Source organism: Chanodichthys erythropterus, chromosome 3, assembly GCF_024489055.1.
Source record: "Chanodichthys erythropterus isolate Z2021 chromosome 3, ASM2448905v1, whole genome shotgun sequence".
NCBI classification, from domain to species: Eukaryota; Metazoa; Chordata; class Actinopteri; order Cypriniformes; family Xenocyprididae; genus Chanodichthys; species Chanodichthys erythropterus.
Genome location: NC_090223.1, coordinates 14514831 through 14540278, shown reverse-complemented (window position 1 = coordinate 14540278; position 25448 = coordinate 14514831). Strand labels below are relative to the sequence as shown.

The 25448-nt window shown below is 36.4% G+C and overlaps 1 protein-coding gene across 2 annotated transcripts; it reads right to left on the bottom strand.

The window, feature by feature from the left end:
* Positions 1 to 8522: 8522 nt before the first annotated feature.
* LOC137017151 (interferon-induced very large GTPase 1-like) lies at positions 8523 to 24782 on the bottom strand. Of its 2 annotated transcripts, XM_067381127.1 has the most exons (7): positions 24647 to 24782; positions 24020 to 24120; positions 19768 to 20180; positions 17503 to 19641; positions 17374 to 17401; positions 16338 to 16426; positions 8523 to 15405 (listed from the first exon to the last, which is right to left on the bottom strand). In XM_067381127.1, the coding sequence occupies exons 2-7, from the start codon at positions 24117 to 24119 to the stop codon at positions 10654 to 10656; spliced, it is 7521 nt and encodes a 2506-aa protein (XP_067237228.1). In that variant the 5' UTR covers position 24120; positions 24647 to 24782; the 3' UTR covers positions 8523 to 10653. The 2 variants fall into 2 exon arrangements, with proteins under 2 accessions (XP_067237228.1, XP_067237227.1); XM_067381126.1 differs by having other exon boundaries at positions 17503 to 20180.
* Between the last annotated feature and the right edge of the window lie 666 nt (positions 24783 to 25448).

Here is a 25448-nt window from a genome sequence, read left to right as displayed (position 1 = left end):
TCAGAACAAATGGACTTGTTGTTTGTTGTTTTTTCATAATCAAGAGATTATAAGCTAGATGCATCTTTTTTGGATTCACATCAAATATTCAACTTTTATACATAATAAATCTGTTTATGAATAAAGATTGCACAGTTGAAAGCAGTTACTGACCTGAGAAACGTTTTCCGTGCGAATATTTCAGCAGTTATTATGTGTGTCCCGTTTTTCTGTCGACAGAACGAGCGATCTCAGTCATTGGTGAATTAATCATTCTTTTGTCTCGATTCTTTTCCGTGAATTGGCCAAACGCGCTTGCATAACGCTCTGAAATGATTTGGATTCGTTTGGACTGCTCTGTCACTGAATTATCTGAGGTGATTTCTCGGTCACAATAAATATAGAACAAATAGCGCTGTTTTCATTTCACTAGTTTACTTTGCACTGAGCAGCACAGAGATTCAAGAATCAAGGAGGGTCAGGGTCCGTGTACGTTTTGATAGTTTGTTTTCCAATTTGAAATGAAATACGCAGAAACGAGAAAACGGTCGTTTCCCGTTTTTTCGTTTGTTAAAAAAAAAACGGAAAAACGAGATTTTGACTCGATTTTCGTTTTTTCGGGTCACGGATAGAAAACGGAAACACGACTTCAAAACTCGTTTTCCACATGTGGGCGGTCATTACACGCCCCTTTCAGCCGATTGGTCTATCAAATCTAAGCCAGTGACGTCATCTTCAGTTCGTTCAACAAAATAACAGTCCTCTGCCGCTATATCAGTAGATATCATAAATCGGCTTTCTTCTGTGCAACCTAACGCGTATTTCACAGAAATATTTATTTCAGAAATGTTAATCAGCACACAGACTGTTATAATGCTGTTTGTAGTTTAATATGCATAGTGAAACTGCCCACGCAGAGGAGCGGATGAAAAGCACAGATTAAAAAAAAAAAAAACTACAGTTTTTATTTTATTCTATTTTGAATAAATAGAATAAATCACAATAAATAAGTAGTGTAAACAATTTTGAAAAATGATAATAACCCTTTGGTTAAAAGATTGAGGGAATATGTAAAGATCAAACATTAAAGATCAAAATTACAGCTACATAGCTATTTTAGTTATGACAAAAATAATATATAAATATTAAGCCAAAACGAATTAATTTAAAGCTGAACTGAAACAGAAACCGGCGTTATCTCTCTAATTTGACACAAATCCAAATGTTTCAATATTCACGATTTGGAGGCTAAACTATATTTATTTATTATTTAAACGCTTTTAGCCTACACAAACTACTTAAAATGAGCAATATAACTTTTTATATATTTGGTTGAATGTATTATTTTGACAGTTAACAGGTTGTGATGTCAAGTTACTAAAACTGATGTTGTGTGTGAGGCGCCGACACGTTCACTTGAATTTTCTTATAAAAGCGGAAACAACTTAAAATACTCAGACATTTATGATCAAATAGGATATGTAGCCTAACACCATTCGAATCTGTGAAGGGTTAAATAGGCCTATTATTTTTGTACACTCACAATAAAAACAAAACATTGCTCGTAAAATAAACAAAGAAATGTTCTTCCGTCTCGGTTTCCTTTCTGTGAACTTCACAAAAATTAACCGACACTCATATTGTCGCATTTTTTCCCCTTTCATTTTGGTAATATGATAATTACTTAAGTGAAATAAATTTCGCGCATAGACATAGGCTATTTATTCCTTTTATACTATAATTGAATCCTTTGTTATCCATTCACAGAAGCGCTGCAGGTGCGTGATGATGAGGAATCCTCATGTTCTGTTGTTTATTCTGCTATTTGTTTATGTAGGCTAAAACTAAACCCCTGGGATTTGTTTAATGATTCACAGACATTTATCAAATTTCGTTTAATTCTAATTTAATATATAAATATAAATATATAAAATCTGCATGGCCATTTATTTGGAAAACTAAAAAGCCCCCCGATGGTGATAACGTTAATTATTAGGTGTTGCCACCTAGTGGATAGCCTATTTCTAATATGACTGCATAGTCTACTGCAAGCAATGCGTCTGCTAATTAAATGTATAAAATGTAAACAAAACATTAAAATAAGAAGAAGAAAAAAAAAAAAAAAAATGAATGCAGTAGCCACTGATCTATAATAGAGAATAGTCTATCATTATAGCCTATTGACAGGGGCGGCGCCAGCCGATTTTGCCGGGGCTTCAGCCCCGAATGTTTTGAGTCAAGCCCCGAATGTAATGACTGTCACTGAGAAAATATGAAACTGGACCTATGTAAACCCCCGAAATCATAAGTTGCTTTATTTCAGTGCGCTTTGGCTTTGCATATACTGCATACAACCTGTAAAAATAGACCTTAAAAATAATCTAGCCTATATAATACATTTCTTTGCTGTCGGTAGCCTATGGGCTACTCCGTTTCTTCCTCTCTGTTGAATATGCAGCAGGTAGGGGAGGAGCTAGCACAGTCAACCGCAAGAGTGCGAGACAGTCAGCAAGCAGGAATTTCAGGTTAGAGGTTTCTTAACAGTGCTCTCAAAATATAATTTTTCTTAACACATCTCTCTATTAAAATACGTTAAGCAGTTCAATACCGCTTTTCTACAGTATCCGACCATACACCGGCAGCGCTTTCTCTCTCTCGCACATTTGCGCACACGATCAGCTGGTGATGATCTAAATAAAAGCTCAAGGATTTATCTTTTAAAAAGAAATGAGTACAAAAGTATTGTAAAAAAAGATGTTTGAACCCTTTTTAATGTCCAGGTACAATACAATGCTGTTTCTTTGTTCAATTTGCACACTGTACATGGGTTGAAGCTCTTAATTTTGAGTTTCCAGAGTGCACCAGATTGATGCATTTAACCTTAAAATGTACAAAATTTTCTCCCGGGGGAGCATGCCCCCGGACACCCCTAGAGCTGGTACGTTCAATAAAGTTTGACGAATTACAGTGTCAAATAATGTACATTTTCGGAACAAGAATACGACAACAAATGCTCCTTTCTTGTCAGTAAAGCTGTTAATAGAAAATTAAAATGTCTTTGGACAAACATAGATTTGGGCTAAGCCCCGAATGTTTACAATGTCTGGCTCCGCCCCTGCCTATTGATCGGTGGTATAGCCCAAAGGATGTCATGCGCTTGGTAACAGATGTAGAGGCATTACATTTTACATTTTAAAAACACAATGACAGCTTAAAAACAGAATTAATTACATTTGCTGTAGGTTTTTTAAACTTTTTTTTATCCGTGCAAACATATTTCTGTGAAATAGCTACGCGTTAGGTTGCACAGAAGAAAGCCGATTTATGATATCTACTGATATAGCGGCAGAGCATGGCCGTGCACAGACCTTTTGAGGGGCATGTGCTGAAACTGAAAAAGGGCACCCCCCCATATACATTATATATATATATGTATATATATATATATATATATATATATATATATATATATATATATATATATATATATATATATATATATATATATATACAGTACAGTCCAAAAGTTTGGAACCACTAAGATTTTTAATGTTTTAAAAAGAAGTTTCATCTGCTCACCAAGGCTACATTTATTTAATTAAAAATACAGTAAAAACAGTAATATTGTGAAATATTATTACAATTTAAAATAACTGTGTACTATTTAAATATATTTGACAAAGTAATTTATTCCTGTGATCAAAGCTGAATTTTCAGCATCGTTACTCCAGTCTTCAGTGTCACATGATCCTTCAGAAATCATTCTAATATGCTGATCTGCTGCTCAAGAAACATTTATGATTATTTTCAATGTTGAAAACAGTTGTGTACTTTTTTTTTTTTCAGGATTCCTTGATAAATAGAAAGTTCAAAAGAACAGCATTTATCTGAAATACAAAGCTTCTGTAGCATTATACACTACCGTTCAAAAGTTTGGGGTCAGTAAGAATTTTTATTTTTATTATTTTGAAAAGAAATTAAAGAAATGAATACTTTTATTCAGCAAGGATGCATTAAATCAATCAAAAGTGGCAGTAAAGACATTTATAATGTTACAAAAGATTAGATTTCAGATAAACACTGTTGTTTTGAACTTTCTATTCATCAAATAATCCTGAAAAAAAATATTGTACACAAATATTTTGTACAATTGTACACATTAAATGTTTCTTGAGCAGCAGATCAGCATATTAGAATGATTTCTGAAGGATCATGTGACACTGAAGACTGGAGTAATGATGCTGAAAATTCAGCTTTGATCACAGGAATAAATTACTTTGTCAAATATATTTAAATAGTACACAGTTATTTTAAATTGTAATAATATTTCACAATATTACTGTTTTTACTGTATTTTTAATTAAATAAATGTAGCCTTGGTGAGCAGACGAAACTTCTTTTAAAAACATTAAAAATCTTAGTGGTTCCAAACTTTTGGACTGTACTGTATATATATGGGTTTCAGGGCTTCTTTAAAAATAATTACAACAGCAATCTTCTGTGAGCCATGTGTTTGAAGATGTTTGACTTTACTGTTATCCACTGGGATGTCCCTCTCAACACATTAATACACACACATTCCATTCTGCATGATAAAATATAAAGAAGCACAGTGACCCTACGATTCTGTAATGTTTTTTTTTAGTTACTACAACATTACTGTAGTAAAACCATGTTTTACTATGTTACATGTGAAGATGAGCGGGGAGTATACAATACTAGATTAAAAAAAATTATCTAGCGAGCAAATAGAAATTAACATCGTAAACATTAACCATACTGTGTGACCATATATAATATGATTAAATGTTAATGAATTAAATGTATCAGCAGATAGCCATCACAAATCAAAGAAGAAATTCCTTAGAAATATATTTAACCTAACGTTAGCTGACGACGGGGATCACTCAGTCGCTTTTTTGTCAAACTCAAATGCAGTTATGCCGGGTTTTTGACCAGCGAATATGTGCAAAATAAAACGTTAAAACGATGGCATCACATTAGGCTATGTGCTACGTCATCATCAATAGGTTATGAGCGCTCAGTTTTTGGCCAAAATCTCAAGTTATAAAAGATGTACTGTATGCACAGGCTATTTAAGGCTATTTGTAGGCTATTGGCTATGACTAACTTAGAAGGCAAATGCTAGCCCCCTCCCCCTCTCTCTCCACCGCCGGTCTCAGGCTTCAAATGCATAAAATATGAAACTTTATAGACATACCAATGTTTCTTTCGTAAAGACAACGTTGTAGCCTACTTATTCAAACAACAAGATATTTATTTACCGTTGCAAGACGTTCAGCTGCTCTGCTGTGGAACTTTAGTTCGCTGCACTCAGGGGGCGGAGTTAAGAGGTTTGACTGACAGTTTGTGCGGATCCAAAAAGATTTGTCACAAGCTCTTTTTAATACTTTTATTAGGCTAAATATATTTGTAAATCAGACAGACAGACGTAAAGGGTGACCAATACCACTGACTTGTTCAAGAAAATAAATAAATAAAATAAAACACCTCCCAAAAAAAGGGCACTTCGGAGTGTAAGGACAAAAAGGGCATGTGCTCTGCACAGGTTGAGCCCTACCTGTGCACGTGCCTGCGGCAGAGGACTGTTATTTTGTTGAACGAACTGAAGATGACGTCACTGGCTTAGATTTGATAGACCATTCGGCTGAAAGGGGCGTGTAATGATCGCCCACATGTGGAAAACGAGTTTTGAAAGCGTGTTTCCGTTTTCTATCCGTGACCCGAAAAAGACGAAAATCGAGTCAAAATCTCGTTTTCCCATTTTTTTTAACAAACGAAAAAACGGGAAACGACCGTTTTCTCGTTTCTGCGTATTTCATTTTAAATTGGAAAACAAACTATCAAAACGTACACGGACCAAGGAGCTGCATTTATTCCCGGTCACCATTATTAAACAGTGTTGCAAAATCTAGTGAGAAGCATTTCAATTCAACACACCTCTCGGTCATAAACTACAAATCACTCGATGATTAAACTAATTTTAAATCAGATGAAACAGCCTCAACATTCCCAACAAGACTGATGAAGAAAACAGGAACCTGCCATGAATAAAGATAAGACTTTTTAAATCCCAAAATCACCACACAAACTTTTACCATGAATAAACTGTAGTAAATTACCATGGTTTGTGGAAATGTGGAATATTTATATTGAATACTATGTTATAGCAATTTATATTGCAATACATTTATTAGGTTGGTAGGGGAATATATTATAATTCATTTCTTTGTGAAGGTGTGTATAGTTTTTATCTGTGTTTTGGTGTTTTTATAGACCTATATAACGTATCGTAACATAATATCATTTGACAGTGGTAGTGAGTAGCCATGTATGATTTTACCTGTGGTAAACAAGACTTTATTTGAACCATGTCTCACTATGATGATATTTTCATTTAAGCCTAATAATTAATACAATAATTTTTACCAATAAGACAAACTCCAGTAACCTCCCATAACCACCAGTCTGACTCTCTAACCGACTGCCCTCAAAGCCACTTGAGTGTTGGCATCAGATGTTAAAGTCTATCCATTGCAAATACTGTTTGGAAACAGAAAAGTGCTGGGATGAAAGACTTCCTTTCGTTCTTTTTGCTGTGTGCGAAGCTGTGCAGGAGTCCCTTTGATTTAGTCCTGCAGAACCTTTCTTTGGACATACTTTTCATGGCTCCTTGTGAATTTTCAGAGATGAGTTATCTGTTGATTCTGCTCACACAACTAATGTAAGGGAAACGTCAAACCCGTATCTGTCAAATTAACATGCTAAAGAACACCATTTCTGTTAGTGACGATGTAACCTCCAAGCATTTGGCGATAATATAAGTACCTGCTGAGCCAGAGATTGAAGATGATCTAATACTCTCTAATTTGGTACAAATTCAGATAGACATTTAGAAATTCACAAATGATCTCTGATTTACCTTTGTCAGAAGCTGAGCAAGGTGACCTTTTCTGCAAAGTTGCAGATTTTTCCACACTTTTTGGAGATATACTTCCCCAAAACAGAGTTTTACAGCATGACATAGTAGTCACAGATGTGACCCATATTAAGTAACATCATATTAATCCTGTAAAGAGAGCCATCAAGAAACAGGAGGTTGAGTTTCATCTAGATCAGAGATGGGCAACTGACAGCCGGCAGCTCAGATACGGCCTGCAATATCTTAAAAAAACAGACCACTGAACCATATTATACTCAATTTTAATACTTTTGCAAAGTGCGTCATATAAAGATTATATAAATTCTAACCCCAACCAGGAGAGGTTCCTAGTTCCTGACGATAACCATAGTAACCATAGTTCACACGCTAATATGAACATTCACCAAAATGAGCAAAAAAATAAATAAAAAATTACACTGAAAATCAAGCTTTCCAGTGGTGTGTCTGCCATTATGCCACATTTCACAAATAAATGTATGAAAGATACACGGGTGATGCTAGAGTTGCACTCATCTCATATTTTGAAGATAAAACATAAAATCAGCCAAACCTTTTTGAGTCAATTGTGCACCAGCAGGAGAGTCCACAAGTTTCTTATTGAGACAAGTTGATTTGATTGTAGGAATGTTGTCTGAACTGAATGGTAAGTGCATATGTTTGGGGGGTGCTCAAGTATGGAAATTTATGCACTGAATTGTTATATTCTTATATTCAGTTATTGTTAAAAATAATGTTACAGGATTACAGGAGGGTGAATTCTGTTACTCTACCTGACTGTTATCCATTTCCAAGAATCAAATACAGTATAAGATAATGTTGGTTCAGCAAAATATGTCACTAAACTGTACTTACTAAAGGGATGTTGATATTGACAGGTTCCTTTAACACCTACACCCTTTGATATCTAAGACTTTGTGACATCTGATTACTTTCTACAGTACACTGTAATGACGTTTGGGATGACAAATGCTCCTGCTATGTTCACGCAGCTAGTAAATGTGGGGCTAGCTGATGTGCTAACTTGTAGATGATTTGGTCATTTAATCTCCTGATTGGTTACATCACATTAATACACTTAGGGAAGTATTTACTCGTCTTGCAAGAGCTACTCTGACTCTAACTAATGGGAACATAACAATATTCTGCGTAATTAATTATCAACTAAATACTTTTTTGATAGGTAATGTAAGAATTAACTCGATCAATTATATCTCAAAGGTAATTAAATTACAGTGAATAAGAACAGAATTAACTGTAAATTATTCATAATTTATATTTAACACTTTATCAATTATTCGTCCAACGAAAAATTGAGGTTTAAGTATTTTACCAATTCTGGACAAGATATTACCCCGTGGCCAAAGGTAATAATATAACGTTATGATTACTGATATGAGCAAGGTAGCACAATCTTTAGTTTAAGGCAGTAATTTGGCAAGGACAGCACAAGACACTTGTATATGTGAAAAATCAAACAAGACTTTATTTGAACTAATCTAATACACACAAACTAATCTAACAAAAACACACACACACACGCACACTCATTAAGTTACAGGAAAATTGTGAGATTGTTATCGGGAGGTGAATGGATTCCCCAGTTGTCAAGTTTTAACAATATTCTTTGGCCATAACCTGAGAGAATTAATATACTAGCAATTCAACCACAGTTTCATTTGCTTAATAAAAATTGCAGGAGCTCAACAAATTTAGGAGACCTGTTTTACTTGCATTAGATGCTCCTGTAACCACGTGTTCCTTTCGTGATGGAGTTGAAGGAATTTTTGTGGTGCTGGTCGGTCAAGAGCTCTGAAGAACGGCGTTCCCGTGGGGAAATAATTGGCTTTGCAGGAAATGGAATCTTTGTGAGTGGTTGCAGGGTTACGCGTTGCTGCGTGGATTTCTCTCGGTGTCTCGAGGAGTTGCTGGAACTAAAAGACTTTGAGCGAGTCTTCTTCTGCAAAGTTCAACGAATGTTCTTGCAGGGGGGTTGAGTGAGTTCTTGAAGTGGTTAGCTTGCAGGCAGGACGATGGTCGGTCCGTCGACTCAGTGAAGGCCAAGGCGAAAAAGCACAAACAAAGGCAAAAGGGTTTTGAACAGTTTGTTGGCTCCGCCTTTCCGAGTGTTTTAGCCAATCAGATATGGTTTTGGGTGGGTCCTACACCCAATTCTCCTGTTCTTGTACTTAATTAGCATAATGTCCTTACAGTCCTTTGTTCTCAAACTTCTAAGGATTTTAGTCAGAACTTTGAGAAATTAACTTAGCTAGTTCAAAAGTCTCACACAAAAGTACATCTCACATAAATCATTTTTGCACAAAAATACTGGAAAGCAGTCATCCATCACAACCATACCAAACAGTACATATTCTGTAATTGAGGTAGATTTTCCTAAGAATTTACCTGTAATCAATATACAAAGAAAGAATTACACAAGTTCTATGCACAAAATAAAATATGCCTAATACATATGATATATTAAAGGCTACTTCTGGTGATAACTTCATATCTTTGGCAGTATTCTCTGTTTGAACAAAGAGAGTGGCTTTACTGTCTGCCAGGGGAACTTTGGAATGTCTTTTAAAATGCAAAGCTGGCAGAGGGAATGTTTCCTGTAGGTGATTCCCGTGGTGGCCTGCTGTGACTTTTCACTTCGAGATGTGTCGCAAGTCTGAGTTTCCTGATAACAGTGGGAATTTACACCTTGTGTTTGCTGATCCCTCTTTTTGATTAAAGTTAACAAAATAAAAGAGGGTCTCTTTGATATTTTGCTCTGTTACTAAAATCAAATATTTGTAACTAAGCAGACATGGAGGAGCCATCTTCGATCGACAATTTTAGTCCCCAGGTTCAACTTTATGGCTCACAAATGGTTCGGTGGTGGCAGTTGGATCTCTTTGATCTTTGGGATGTGGAGTTATGTTAATTTGGTGGGGTTCATTCAGGAATAATCCTACAGTAAGTTAAATGTGAATATGCAATGCATAAAAACTTGATGTAATGTGATACAGGCAGACATTAAATGATGACAGAAGCAAACTGGAATATAAGGAAAAAGCATATTTTAATAAACTAAAGTAAATTGAGAATAACAATTAAGTCTGATAAGAATAAAATAAAATAATGTAAAAACAACTGAATTAAGTAAAAATAAAAGGTTCAGTAACAAATAAACTTAAATGCATGAATCTAAATACTAATTTTAAAATATGACTAAGTCCATCTAAATATAATACTTTATCAAAATGATGAAATGTGAAGTATAAAATATAAAAATATAAAATATAAGTAAAAAATAAGTAAGGTAAGGAAGTAAGGTCTATACAGAATGCATGAAGTCTTAAGTTCTGCTACACATGGGAAAAAAATAGACATAGGTTGTACCTACGTGATTAGAAGTTTCTGGAATGTACCTTCCATATTTGCAAAATGTTTAAGATATTTTAAGACCTATTTGGCACATTTTTGGTGTCAAAAAGATTTCTTGCAGACACTCGAGAGCAAAGTGCACCTTTGGTAACTGCATTCGTGCCAGTTACACAGGAAACCCTTTTGAACTTATTGTGGTTTTAATCCTCTTCTAGTGTATTTGATGAAAGTGTAGATAAGCTGAAGAGTCACACTGATGAATGTAATAGAAACTCATTTCTGACTGTGATATGAAGAGAATCTTAAAGGAGATGTAAGAGTCTTACTCTTTATCTGCGCCATTAGATATACTGATCCAAACTCTTAATAGCTTCCTTTTTCAAGTATTTTCTCCATTCATCTGGGATCTTACCACTTGCCTTAAATCTTTTACTGTAGTACTTTTTCAGATCTTTCTTGAATCTGCACACAAACCACTTCCAGTAGGGCAGTTCAGAGAGATCAGAGGTGATGCTCCAGTCTGCATAAACTCCTCCTGCTCTTCTGTAATTTCTATATGGAAACCTTACATCTGGTGTATAAAAATACTGATCACTTGCCACTAAATTTGTACAAATATCAGCACAGAGATTCTTTGTGGAACGGTAATGTGTGCCATTAATTCCCCTCACTCTATGGAAAGGAACACTGTGATCTCCATCATGGTTTTCTATGTTGTTGGTGCAGGTGGCTCCACAGAACGGACACTGAGCCCAACAACACTGACAGAAGTGATCAATCAGAAGCTCATATGGTCTGAACTTATGGTCCAGATTTACTAGTAAAGTCCTATTGTCAAATCTACTGCTGATGTCAGACATTACAGCAGGAAGTTCTTGTCTTATCACATCTTCTAGGAGGTTGATATCATCAACATCATCATGTTTCACTCCACTGAGGTCTTCTTCAGAGAAGATCAGCACATCTGAGAGCTTCTGTGTGAAACTCTTCAACCACAAATCAACATCTCCTCTGTTCACTTGAACATGTTCAGTAGATTCATGTGCTGCTTTCATGATCTTCTGCTGCAGGAGTTTAATGTTCTCCTTCATCTTGGGTAAAACATTGACAAAGAACTTATCAGTGATGTACTGACTGACTTCATCTCTGATGAAACTCTTGAAGTGATCTTTGGGACTATCAATGTAGTTCATGTATTTGTCGAAATCTTCCTCTTCTGCCAGTGTCTTCAGGATGCGTTTCTCCAGATTTGATCTTTTTCCATTCAGTGATTCACAGTTTGATCTGATTTCATCAGTCAGATCTCTGGCAGTCTTCTTGTAGACACTCTGTTCAATGGGCTCTTTCAGTTTATGACAGATGATCTCACCAAAAATGGCAGCTGATGCAGCTCCATGACAGTATTTCTGGAAAATACTGTAGTATTCTTCTCTCTTCTTCTTAACAAATTTTGCTTTCCTGAACAGTCTGTGTTGGTCAGTGATCATCTTTTTTGCCTTCTTACAGATGGAATAAACCAAATCCATGAAGAATGTTTTCTCAAACTCATAATTCACAGATCCTTCCTGATGTTCAGTTACTCTCCTCTTGACGTAACCTGTGAGTTGTTGAATGTAGCTGATGTTGTAGCCCATCTTTGAAATTTTAAATGACTGAATCATTTTGTCTGTCTGCTGAGCAACATCTGTGACTAATGATCTTATTTGGGTTTCCTCCTCTTTAGAGAGACTGTAACCAAACATATCTTTAGCTGATCTGTAGACATTTGTGAAAGATCCTGTAGATCCACTGGTTTTCTTTAACTGTACATAATCTGCATAACTATTCACACGGAAAATACCCTTCATCTTCATCTTCCTCTCTCCTACAGGCGCATTTTCGTACATGTCATGGAGGATCTCTTTCACATCTCTCATTATGTCAGTGTCTGTGATTACAGGAGTGTCTCTGATGATCATATCCACACTCTGTTCCCAAAACAAATCAAACACGTTCTTCAGTGTTTCTTCATCAGTTGTTTTGTCTTTGAGTTTTAAGGCAAGTTCTTTGCTCTTTTCATAGAGAGTGTTTTCATGATGTGTCCTCTGAGCATCAATAATTTTCTTCAGGTCTCGCTGCTGAAGAATCTCATTTAATTTAATTTTTGTTTCTCTCACAATGGTTTCCTGAAGCTCATTGATTTTGATTTCAAATGATGTTTTCCACTGAATCAGTATATCAGCATATGTGTCTTTCTCAAAGAATTCAGACATTGATTTCTCAACTTCTTCACTTGTCTTCTTCAATTCTCTCTGAAGATCAGCTTCATCAACCTCATGAATTGCTTCATTTTCTATTTTGTTGTGTAGTTTGTTCTCAGTTTCCATCATGGCACTGCGAAGCCTCCAGGACCACATGCTGTATTCGGTCTCCAGTTTCCTGTAGGCTGAAATCTCCAGAGAATTTCTAAAGCTGAAGACGAATCGTTTATTCAGTAAAGCCTCCCAGAGATCTTTAATACGATCTTTTAAGTCTATCAGCATCAGTCCATGTAACTTTGAGGCATGAGATATAATAGTTTCCTTTAGTTCTTGAATATCCTCACAATAGTTTGGGTTTGGTGGTGCCATCGGTGGGTTTCCCTCCCAGAGCTGAGCAAAATACTTCACATCATTCTGAACATCAAATCTAATGACATCACTGAAACATTTTGCATCACAGTCCTCCTCTTTAGCAGCGAGTTTTGTTATCTTATCCAATGTCTCCTGCAGTCGATTCCTTCCCTCCATGTTTTTCTCTTCATCTGTGACGTCTGAGACGTTCTGATGCACAAACACACAGCTGGGATTCAGTTTGACCTTCTTCATCCTCATGAAGGCCTGAACAACAATCTGAAGAATGTCTTGCATCTCAGATGGGTTTTCTCCAAAGATGTTGATCAATGTTAGATTTGCAAGACCAACAAAAAATGTGGCCAATTCATTGTCATGATGTCTTGTTGATCTTCCAGACAGTTCTTGAGCACGAAGACCCTCAGTATCAACAACCAGAATATAGTCAAAGTTCATCTGTGTTTTCATCTCGTCTGACACTTTGACCAGCTGCATGAAAGCTCCTCTGGTGCACCTGCCAGCACTGACTGCAAACTGGAGTCCAAACATGGCATTCAGCATGGTGGATTTCCCAGAGCTCTGAAGCCCTAAAACTGACAGCACAAAGACTCTCTGGTCTCCCAGTTTCTGGATGAGTTCATCTAGAACAGCAGAGATCCAGACCACAGAAACATGAGCAGCATCTCCATCCATCAGCTCCAGTGGAAATCCAGAGATCATCATCTCTGCTGCAAGACTCGGGAGAGAAGAGAAGTCAAACTGCAGATCTTTCTTGTTGTTCTTCACAGATGAACATGATTCATAGATCTGACCGATCTCCCTCATGATGTGCTCCAAACCAAAGGCTGCAGTTTGAAGATCTTCAGATATTCTCTCAAGTTCAGTTTCTTCAACTGTCAGTTGTTCAGATTCATCATGATTCTCTTTCAGTTTTAAGACTGCTGACCATTTTTCATTATACTTCTGATGTAGAGAATATAGGTCAGCTGAGATATATTTATCCAGCAGGATTCCAAGCCATTTGATGAAAAACAATTTCTCATATTCAGCATGTGAGTTCATTTGTTTTATGAAGTGTTTTATAAACTCACTGATGTCAGATTCATACTGCTGTTTGCGTATTTTCTTCATCTCTGTTTTCTTTCTACTAATGTCCATTTCTGTCTCATATGCTTTAGGTCGATGTAGTTCTTTGTTCTTCTGACTCCACTGATGCCACAGTTTCCCCTGATGAGGCAGAACTGATTCTTTGATTTCTGTCAGATCTTTCTTCTCCAGTAAACTCATCATCTGCTGTGCTGCCTCTCTTCCTCTCCTGCAGTCATCATCATCTTCCTCATCTACTCTGATGTCTGAGTGTTTGGACACATCTTCAAGTCTGAAAGTGGTAGATGATTCTGAGAGACAATCATTTATAGCTCTTCTGAGTTCTTCAGATACATCTGACAGATTTCTGTCTTTAAAACTGATTTTGAATGTCCCTTTCTTCGTATCAATTACAGCCGGATCATCCTCAGAAAAAAGACAAATAAATGGCTTTCTGTTCCTGTACATGTTTTGTATTATTGCAGCACTTTTGTCATTTCTGTCCAGTTGTGGTAGAAGAACAACATTGACTGAGCTCATTTCAGTGAGGATCTTCAGCTTTTTATCATGGTCTCCTGCATCACCATGTAGATTACAGAAGGCAACACAGTCAGTGAATTTATCATCATATGATCCAGAGGGGCAGAACCAGGCGATCTCCACCACTCCGTCCATCAGGACTCTGGTTCTGCTGCTGCCTGGGCAGTTCCTGTGGAAGAACGTGTTGTGTTTCTCATTGATCAGACTGTTCATCAGCTGAGATTTGGAAGAAGACACAGAGCCAAACCTGAAGAAAAACACCATTGGAGTGTCTGCCTTGTAGATCGGCTGGGTTTGACTGATAGTTTCATTGTTGGTGTTTCTGATCTTCCAGCTCTTGTTGATTTGTCTAAATGTCCAGAGAGGAAACTCAATCTGTTGTGTGAATGGATCAGGAACAAGCAGAGGCAGAGCGTACTGACACTGGGACAGTTTAGTGACCAACAGCTGCTTCAGAAAACCATCAGCACAATGAAACACAGCCATCTGAACATCCATTGGGTGAATTTGCTCAGATTGGCTTGTTCCTTTGTTAGACAAAGGTATTTCATGAAAAATATCACTCTCGTCTTCAGATGACTTGTTTTTTTGTTGAGTGCGATCTTCTTCATTGTTCTCTTTAACAATGATGTATCTTGCTCTGTAGTTCATTAACAGTAGTTTTTGTATGAAAGTCTGAATCATCTCTTCAGAACAAGAAACACTTGATTTGAATGAATGTGAATTTAACTGAAGAACATCATTGACTTTCAGTTTATTGTGACACTTGGCTTCAAGATGAAGTTTGTGAAACAGATTTTCCATTTTTTCAGTGTCTTCCTGTTGTAAGTGTTGATCTGCTCTGACTTCTGCTATTCCAATGTCCTTTTTTTCTCCCTGTTTAATAGACAATAATTCACAATCAGTTAAAGCAATGATTTATTATTATTTATAGCGATAATACATATATTTTATTCATTGTTTGCATTACTGACTTAAACTGTCATTTCTTCTGACCTTTCTTTCATTTTCGAGTCGTTTATATGGATCATGAGGAAAGTCATTCACATAATCAGTCTTATATTCTGAGTATTCAATCAAAACCCTTTCAGTTTAACTGCAGTTCACCAGAATATTACTATCAGTTTCCCCTAATGGGATATAATACTAGATTAAAGGGTTAGTTCACCCAAAAATGAAAATTCTGTCATTAATTACTCACCCTCATGTCGTTCCACACCTGTAAGACCTTTATTCATCTTCAGAACACAAATTAAGATATTCTTTATAAAATCTGATGGCTCAGTGTTGGCCGATTTCAAAACACTGCTTCAAATCTTTTGTTTCGAATCAGCGGTTCGGATTGCTGCCAACTGATGAAATCATGTGACTTTGGCCCTCCGAATCACTGATTCGAAACAAAAGATTTGAAGCAGTGTTTTAAAATCGGCCAACATTAGATATTGTTGAAAAGTCGTTATTTTGTTTTTTTTGGGGCACAAAAAGTATTCTCGTTGCTTTATAATATTAAGGTAGAACCATTGTAGTCACATGAACTGTTTTAAATATGTTTTTAGTGCCTTTATGGATCTTGAGATGTTCGGTGACATTGCTGGCAATAGAGGCCTCACTGAGCCATTGGATTTAATCAAAAATATCTTAATTTGTGTTCTGAAGATGATCAAAGGTCTTACTGGTGTAGAACGACATGAGGGTGAGTAATTAATGATAGGCTATTATTTTAATTTTTGGGTAAATTATCCCTTTATTGTAGTGACAAACAGTGAAGAACATGAATCAGCTCTCTCCAGGTTTCTCTGAACTCTCACCTGAACTGAATCATCTGTTTCAACATAGATCTTCTTCTTCTTCATCTCCTCCTCTTTTTCAAATTCCCCTCTCTCCTCTCTGTTTACACCTGGTAATAACATTTATGGTTGATCTTTTCAGCCAAGACAGACAGCTGTTTATACCTTTTTACACATGTACATCTGATTTCATGGCTAGGGATCAAATGATATTGATTTTTTACAAACATTGCAGATTATTTGTATACATGTCTCATAAACCAATTTGCAGAACCAATATTTTATTATTATTATATTATTATTATCTGCCTGTTGCTCTGTAGAATAGGTTGTTAAAATGTAGACGTCTACCTGATGAAATAACATACAAAATGTTGATGCTGCTTCATTAAGGGGCTTTCACACTGAATAGTTCAAGGTACTTAGTTCTAGGAATTAGCCACTAGGATAGTTCCCCGAGAACTAATTTCTGAAAACGGCATTTACAAACATTAAAAAACAGTAAATGGAGGATGCCGTGATCGGAGCTGTTTGTTGTGCGCTGTGGGTTTTGTGATAATGGAGAATGGAATGTAAACGCATAATCTACGTGACTGAAAGAGCAAAAAAGTGGGGCTAAGAGACGAAATCTCCTATTGACATGCGTTTGACCAGTCAACGTACACTCACATTCCTATAGAGCTGGTTTAGACCCACCTCTGAAGTAAGAGCTAATTTAGTTCCCCAAAAGGAGTTCCTAGAACTAAAATCATTCCTAGTTCTTGCGTTGCGAACACATCAAAATACAGGTACTTCAGCCAATAGTTCTAGGAGCTATGAAAAGGTTCCTCTGGTGCAAAAGCCCCTTATGGTCCTACAACTCATCGCAGGACTAAATGATTCCATTGTATGAATGACGCTTAATTAACTGCTCTGCACAATTTGTTGAGACAAATCAGTTTTAGTGGAAAGTATAAGCTATAATGCACATATTTACAGCCTTTAGTTTAACATCTTTTTGTTTTTGGTCAAACAGATAAAAAGTTCTAAAATTTTAGGTCAGAAATATATTACTCACCCTTAACTCTTTGGTTCCTTGTACTTTGCTGAAAGACACAGATGATTCTAATTAACAAATGATTAAATGATGAAACCTGCAATAAGTGGACAAGTTATCTATAAAATATTGGATGGATGATCATCATACCTTTGTGATGACTCTGATCACGTCACTGTCTACGGTGTAGTTGAGTTTCCCCACCGCTGCACATTTGATCTCATACTCAGTTTCTTCTCTCAGATCAGTCAGAGTAACTGTGTGTTGATCTTTCAGCACAGGTTCAGATCTCCAGACTGTGTCTTGCTTTGGTTTATACAGTAATACAAGTTTCACTGTAGCAGGACATGATGGAGGAACTTTCAGAACCACAGTGTCACCTTTGACCTCTTCAATGATTGGACAGGCTGGCTGTGATGGAGGAGTAAAGCAAATAGCTTCATCACATCCATGCTCATACAGGAGAATGCAGGAACCAGGATTATTCTCCATTTCCTTTGAGGAGACGATAAATTTTGTGGATTGACTGCCGTGTGACGTCATCAGCTCCTTAAACATTATTAAATGTTTTCTCATTTTTCCCCTGATGTTTCCAGTGAGCCATGTAAATGCATGAGGAGATGTTCCTGGATTCTTCCACGTTGTTTGAGATTTCAAGTAATTTTCTTGTTCAGAGAGCAACTTGTCTGGCTGCTCAAGAGAACTAAACATGTAGCAAACCACATTCTCCACCTTAATATCTGACAAAACTGCATCTAAGCTTGTATTCACCTCAGCTCCAAAGTCCAGTAATTGTTGAAGAAACTCCCCAACTGTGTTTAATTCTTTCTCTTTCTCTCTAATCCACTCCTTAAGATCATGTGTGTTAAATGGAGACTCCTCGTGAGCTTGTAGAAGATTGGTCAAAGCACAAGTTTCTTCTTCACAGGCTTGAACTGACAGGATCAGTGAATTCATTGTCTTATCGAAATCTTGTCTGTACATTTGGCAGTACCTCCTCATATCTTCAATCTTCTTGTGACATGCACTAAATGCATTTGTCCTGGTGTCTTGCAAAAGTTTACTGCACTTGTTTTCAGTGAAATTCAGATTTTCAATGACAGAATCGGTTGCCATGATGATCTTCTTCTCAATGACCCTTAGATGGATCACGTCACTGTCTACGGTGTAGTTGAGTTTCCCCACTGCTGCACATTTGATCTCATACTCAGTTTCTTCTCTCAGATCAGTCAGAGTAATTGTGTGTTGATCCTTCAGCACAGGTTCAGATGTCCAGTCTGTGTCCTGCTTTGGTTTATACAGTAATCTGAGCTCCACTGTAGCAGGACATGATGGAGGAACCTTCAAAATCACACCATCACCTTTGACCTCTTCAGTGATTGGACAGGCTGGTTTGGATGGAGAGGTGAAGCAAACAGCTTCATTACATCCATTTTCATACAGGAGAATGCAAGAACCTGGATTATTCTCCATTTCCTTTGAGGAAACAATAAACTTGGCTGGTTCACGGTCTTTTGAATCAATCAAGTTCTTAAATATATTTAAGTTGCTTCTCATGGCCTGTTGGATCTCAGTAGTGAGCCAAGACATTTGCTTTGAATCAGTGCTCTTCTCATTAGTTTCTCCTTTTGTTGAAGAACTCAGATATGCCTTTTGTTTAAGGAGCACATCTGTCCGATGTGAAATGTTAAAGTCCAGTGATGTGAAAGTGTAGCTAACTATATATCCAACTTCCAGATCCATTAAGATGGAATCTAGGTTGACTTCTACCTGTGCACCAGCATACTTCAGCTGTCTGAGGACTGATTTAATGATATTAGACTCTTTCTCTCTCTCTTTCAGCCATTCTGCAAGGTCATGTCCTCTGAATGGAGATTCATCATGTTCTTGTAGAAGATCATTCAGTGCAGTTTCCTTTATCACATCTCCACGGATGTTTGGCAGCAGAGAGCCGAGTGTCTTCACGAGTCTCAACTTGTATTTATAGCAGTTGTGCTTCATTTGCAGAATTTTATCATGAAATGCAGAAAATGTCAGAGCAGGAGAGTCTTTCAGAAGGTCACTGCATTTCATCTCTGTTGTATTTAAACTCTCAATCACTGATTCAATGTCCATGGTTAGATCCATGCTGATGTCTCTATGAAGTTTTGAAGGTCTTGAGTAAAGTTTGTCTAAAGGATAAAGCCAAACTCTCAGTGGAACTGCCAGCTCTTGGTTTGCTTTCAGCAGTTTTGGAAGATCAGCAAAAACCTTCAATGCATCTTCAAAAGAGGTCGGGTTAGATGGTAGCTGGAAGTCACCATAAAATGTACAAATGAATTTTTGGACTGCAGATTTCTGATTGTGATTCACACTTAAATCAACGTTTGCATCTACTGAAACAATGCCTTGCAGTTTCTCAAGAGCCACTTTTACCTCTCCTTTTACTGTTTTTTTGTCCTCATCTGAGGTAACCTCCCTATCAAACACAAAGCAGGCATCTGCTCCATACAGCACTGCTGTCACAACGTGTGTTGCTGTATCATCATCCTCAGAAGTATTTCCAGAAGGCAAATGATTCATGGTCAGTTCTTCAAACCTGCTGGTTGAATGATAATGTAGCGTCAGTCTCTGCTGTTTGAAAGACGTCTTGGTGTCTTTGAGATATTTTGCTGCTCCACTAACATGGATGAGATCACCTAAAAGACTCAGTTTGAGTCCACCGTCAATATTTAGTATTTTAGATTTGTCCTGAATAGAGTCTGAAGCTGTGACATTGAATCTTGTATTAATTTGGGAATGGGTGGAAATATTCTGCTGCAGCTGATCTTTACTCCAAAGTCTGAACCCTGTAATAGGAAAAATGTGTTTTAACTTTCAACAGTGAACTTATTAGAAATAACATTTTGTATAAAAATTGTAGAGAGATATTCTGAAGGTGGTAAATGAAGTGTTAGACAATGAAAGTGGAAATGTTTGTCTGCTTCTGTTTATGGGGTATTTGACTTTTCTCGAAACTACAAACATTTTCATGGTCATTTCTAGCAAATTTATTATAATGAATTTATTGACAGACTTCATTGATAAATACGATCTTCAACTAGATGGAACTGGACCAAATGTTTTGACTGTTGCAATCCCAATCGGACTTATGATCTGTAATGCTGCCTAAATCATAATCATGCAGTGTTCGCTGTTGGGCAGAGGAGCCTGGTTTCTCCAGAGGTTTTTTTTTCTACATTTTTATCACCTGTTTGTCATGTGACGTCACCTGATGGAGTTTGGGTTCCTTGCCACTGTCGTCTTTGGCTTGCTTAGTTGGGGACACTTGATATTCAACAAAAAACATTGTTTTTGATCTGCCTGCATTGACACCACTGTATGCAAACTGAACTGAGCTGGATGATGACATCACTGTTTTCTCCAGCACTGATATATAGATAAATTAACTAATTACTGATTTTTACAATGGAATGAATTAATACTGAATTGACGTAAGCTGGACAATGACGCCATTTTCTTCAAGAGCTGCTGTGCAGCCAAAATTATTTACCAGTTATCAATGTAAAGCTGCTTTGACACAATGTGCATTGTAAAAAGCGCTATATATAAATAAAGGTGACTTGACTTGACAGACACTTAAGACAAACGCATTGGGCCGCCAAGTCCTGACCCTGACTCCAACAAGCAGGGAGAGGTCAAAGGGACGAGAGAGAGCCAGACTAAGGATGTCTCTGGGAATCAGCTCCAAGGAGAAGACAGTCTGAAGTGTTGACTGGGTGGCATAGGCAGGACCGGGCAGTAGGCAATGACAGGGACAGACCACCCTGACAACCAGAGAGAGGGTAGGAGACATGCCAATCACAACGGGTGTACAGAGAGCTCAGTTAACTGTGTAGAATCCCAGGAGAAACGGCAAGCAAAGGAACCTCAGGCAGGGCAGGACTGGGAAGAGCACTAGAACACACAAGACACACAGCACAGACAAGGCATGACAAGACTAGAACAAAGACACAAGTCAACAAAGTGAGGCACAGCACAGCAAATGATTAAACCAATGACACTTACATAAGTAACTATGGTTCTGTTTCATTCCTCCTGACCACCAGAAGTGGTGCTTAAGCACTAGTGGATTATCACAGAGCCAGCTAGATCGGTCGAGATAACAGACCAACAAAGTCATGTAGCAACTGAGCCTAGAGGGTAATAGCTCAGCATTCAGTCTCAGTACACCTTTCTCACTCATTCTGAGTGACAATGTTTCATTTGAATTCTATTGAGAATGTAGTAAAACGTTATGGAGAAAGTCATCATGATCTAAAAACAGCCAAAGAGATGCAAAGAGGGGAAAACATGATGATGATCCTGCAAGCTTTTTAAACTTCTCATGACCACCTTTCCTAGAATTTATCACGTTCTATTGTATTTATTGTGGTACATTTTAACTAACTTGTTCAAGAATTTATAATATATAATCTATTAAGGCAATAGATTTAAAAAAGAGAGAAAAAAGTTAACATTGCCCTAAGCATGCAATGAGGAGCCATCAATGGTCTAGCTGTAATTGTATCCTTATTGTAACAAATGCTATGGTTAAACAATTACAAGAACAACTTTTTCATAAGGCCAAGTACAAGCTAGAATCATGGATCTTCTTGAATTATTGACTAAACATTAGTTTTCCTCATGTGTAAAATGTGTTCTGCTAATATGACAGATATGCTTATTAGGAAAAACCTGGCTGTATTCAAAGAATCAACAAGTTCGGTATAAGAACATTTTAAGTAGATAGTTTGACTTCCCATGGTACTTTGTAAACAATTAATTGTTAACTATAGGCTGTTACTTTATTGCAGTTGTGTTATGAATCAGCTTTGCATGTGTGGACCATTTTGCAAAAATAAAGCTACAAACAAATAAATAAAACTCACAAGGGAGCAAAAACCCAAACTCCTCGCAACCAAGGAAGACAACCAGTCCCCCATCCCAAACGGAAGTGAACAAAATAGAGTAAATTACCCTTTGAAAGTAACTTGATACTTCAAATAAAGATTGCATCAATTACATCGTTACACCAGTAGGTGGCAACCAGTAGGTGATTGTTAAAAATGTATTTGTCATTGATTCATTCATTACAAAGAATTGTTCAAAAACGTTGATTTATCTATGAAACAAGTGACATCTTTATAATTGAGTCATTGAATCATTTATTCAAACCGATTTTTATAAAATAATAATTCATTCAAAATAATTAATGTTTTTTGTAAATAGACTGCAGCAACTAACATGATGTCAGAATCAGTAAATCAGTTTTTTTTTTTTTAGTTGTCTATTCAGAATCATGGGAGAATTGTGAACACTATTTAAAAAAATGTGATTCTCAATTTCCAGAATCTTGTAGCTTATTGAGTAAAAATCAGCAGTTGAAATTATTTCAGCGAATATTAGAATAAAACTGCATGTTCAGGTAGCAATGTTTTTGTTTTTTTGTTTTTTTGTTTTTAAAGAAAACTCTATGGTCTATGGTATCATCCTCAAAACAAAAAGTTTTATAAAATGATAAACATCACATTTCAACCCTTTTAACCATTGTTTAAGAAAAGGGATGAGTGAATATTATTATATTTACATTATTATTGAAATTATTTTGCTTTTTAGAATGCACATCAGCTTCCTTTTACATTAAAACTGGATTCCCCTTTAAATGTGTAATTGTTGATTTTCAAAGTATACTAAACTGAGCGGTAGCCATCCAAAACATTCAGTTTTCTTTAACCTGAGGACAAATGTTTGTGACCTGTTCAATTCAGTCTGCACCAAATATGCAAATTCCTATACAATGTATCTTTAATTTGGCCAAAATCAAACAGGTTATTTTCTCCAAGCACAGATTCTGTTGAATGAACATGTTTGTGCCACACACAATTCATAAATGTTGTTCATTGACCTTTCAATGTGCTTGCCTGATAATTAAGAAAATATTGTTTGGAGGAAACATGAAATAGGCCTGTTTAATGTTAGCGGATTATATAATTGTATAATATTTTATATTTAAATACATCTGAAAAGTCATTGAAAGTAAAAAAAAAAAAAAAAAATGTTCCCATATAGAGTCCCCCCAGTGAATCTCAGCCATTTCCAGCCCTGACTACAGTGCTATTTAATGTCAACGATCAGCATATGAAACTCAACAGTGGTGACAATGCTACAGTGCATGATGGATACCAGCATACAAAACTCACTGCAGAGAGAAGCACAAAGTATTGGAGATAGATCATAAAATAAGTCCAATACCTCAAAACTCAATCAATGGAGTAAACGAAAGAGACCGAATGCTGAGATAGTGTAGCTATTACCCTTGGAGGTCAGCCTACAGCACTACGTTACTTTGTTGGTATATTATCTTGACATATTTAGCTGGCTCTGTGATAATCTACTAGTGCTTAAGCACTGCCAGGAGAAATGAAAAATTACTAGCGTAAATGACTTGTACCAAGGCTATAGCAAAAAGCTAGAACATGTGGCACAAAACCATGTGATCAAGCACAAAACAAACATTGAAACATGAAACATGGACAATATATGCAGTACTATGTACTGTACATCTGGTTAAGTCTTTTATATCTTGTTGTTAGTTCTTATATTGAATTTTTATTGGATTATGCACTTTTTTAATAAATTGCAGTACCTGGTATTAACTCGTCCTTTCTGCAGTCATACAGCATGCCGAGCTGGAAGGGTCTTCCAAGAGCTGCCGTTTCAATCACATTCACTCCCACTGAATCCATACTAAAGACAAAACACAGAGCAGAAACAGATCAGTGAGGTTAGTATGTGAACTCCCGCATATTAAAATCTGTTGATATAAAAGAATAAAGTTAACTTTCTTCGAATTACTGTCTGAAAAATTATGGCATTTAATGCACTGCTGATAATATTTAATAATATTCTGATATAAATATCGCTGGAGAGAGATTGGTTTGTTTTTCCCTATGTATAGAAATAAAGTAAATGATGAATGGTAATATTATAATAAACATTAATCTGAGTTTATAGCTGTTATTGTGAGATCTAATGCCTTGCCATGATTATACTACATCATCATTTTCATAATTAATATTAGTTTTGCATTTTTTTATACATTCTTGGCCCTTTTTACAGATTTAATCTCTGTGACTGATCTCAGGCCTGCAGACCAGAAACATTAAAATATTATTTAACATATTTAGAGAAACAAGTTCCAGTGTGAGACTGGAAGTGTGCATGTACGGCAGCCATCCTTTCATGTTTATAAATGCGTAGCATGCATACTCACGTTCTCTGTTCCTCAAAGCACTTCCTTCAAGATATCTTATTGGTGAGAAGTTTTTCTTCATTAGGCTCATGTATAAAATACATTGTTTAAATGTTTCTTTCAAACTTTGAAATTAATTTGATGTGACTTCCTTCTGTGATGAGATGCGATTGTCTTACACAAGCAGGTCAGATTCAAACTTTCATTTTCTATTCCTGTTAAGCTCCTCCCACTCAGGAGGAAACTTACGAACACACAGTAACATCTTCTATAGAGGATGAGGAGTGACGTTACAAAATGAAAGAAGCTATGAAGTCATTCTTTTTTATTTATTTAATTAATGTGTAAAAAACTTTTTGATTTAGAGCTTTTATGAAATAATTTGGGCTTGTCAGTGAACTTTGAGTATAAAATGTCTGTAATTTCTAATTCATGATAAATGTGTGTCTGTTGTAAGGGTGGTTCACCTACAGTTGTTCAGGCTTCAGGGTTGCCGAATGACTAAAGAAATGGTATCTGCATGATGGTGTAAATCCATCCATTTTTTGTCTATTACCATCTACTGCTACTTAGACCAATGATGGAAATAAGCGCAGTTACAACAGCAAAATATGTGGAGAGTATTGCTTTGGTGTGACTATATTGTATTGAATCGATTGAAAAGCTTCTTCAAAATGTCACAATCTTTGAGCATTAGATTCCACAGATGTAAGAGCAGATCGCATCCTCTGTGATCTTTGAGTCATTGTTCATACAGATGTAGTTTTCAAACAAGCAGTTTCTTCCTCAGCATTTGTAAATCAAGTTAACAAGCTTTTTTAAA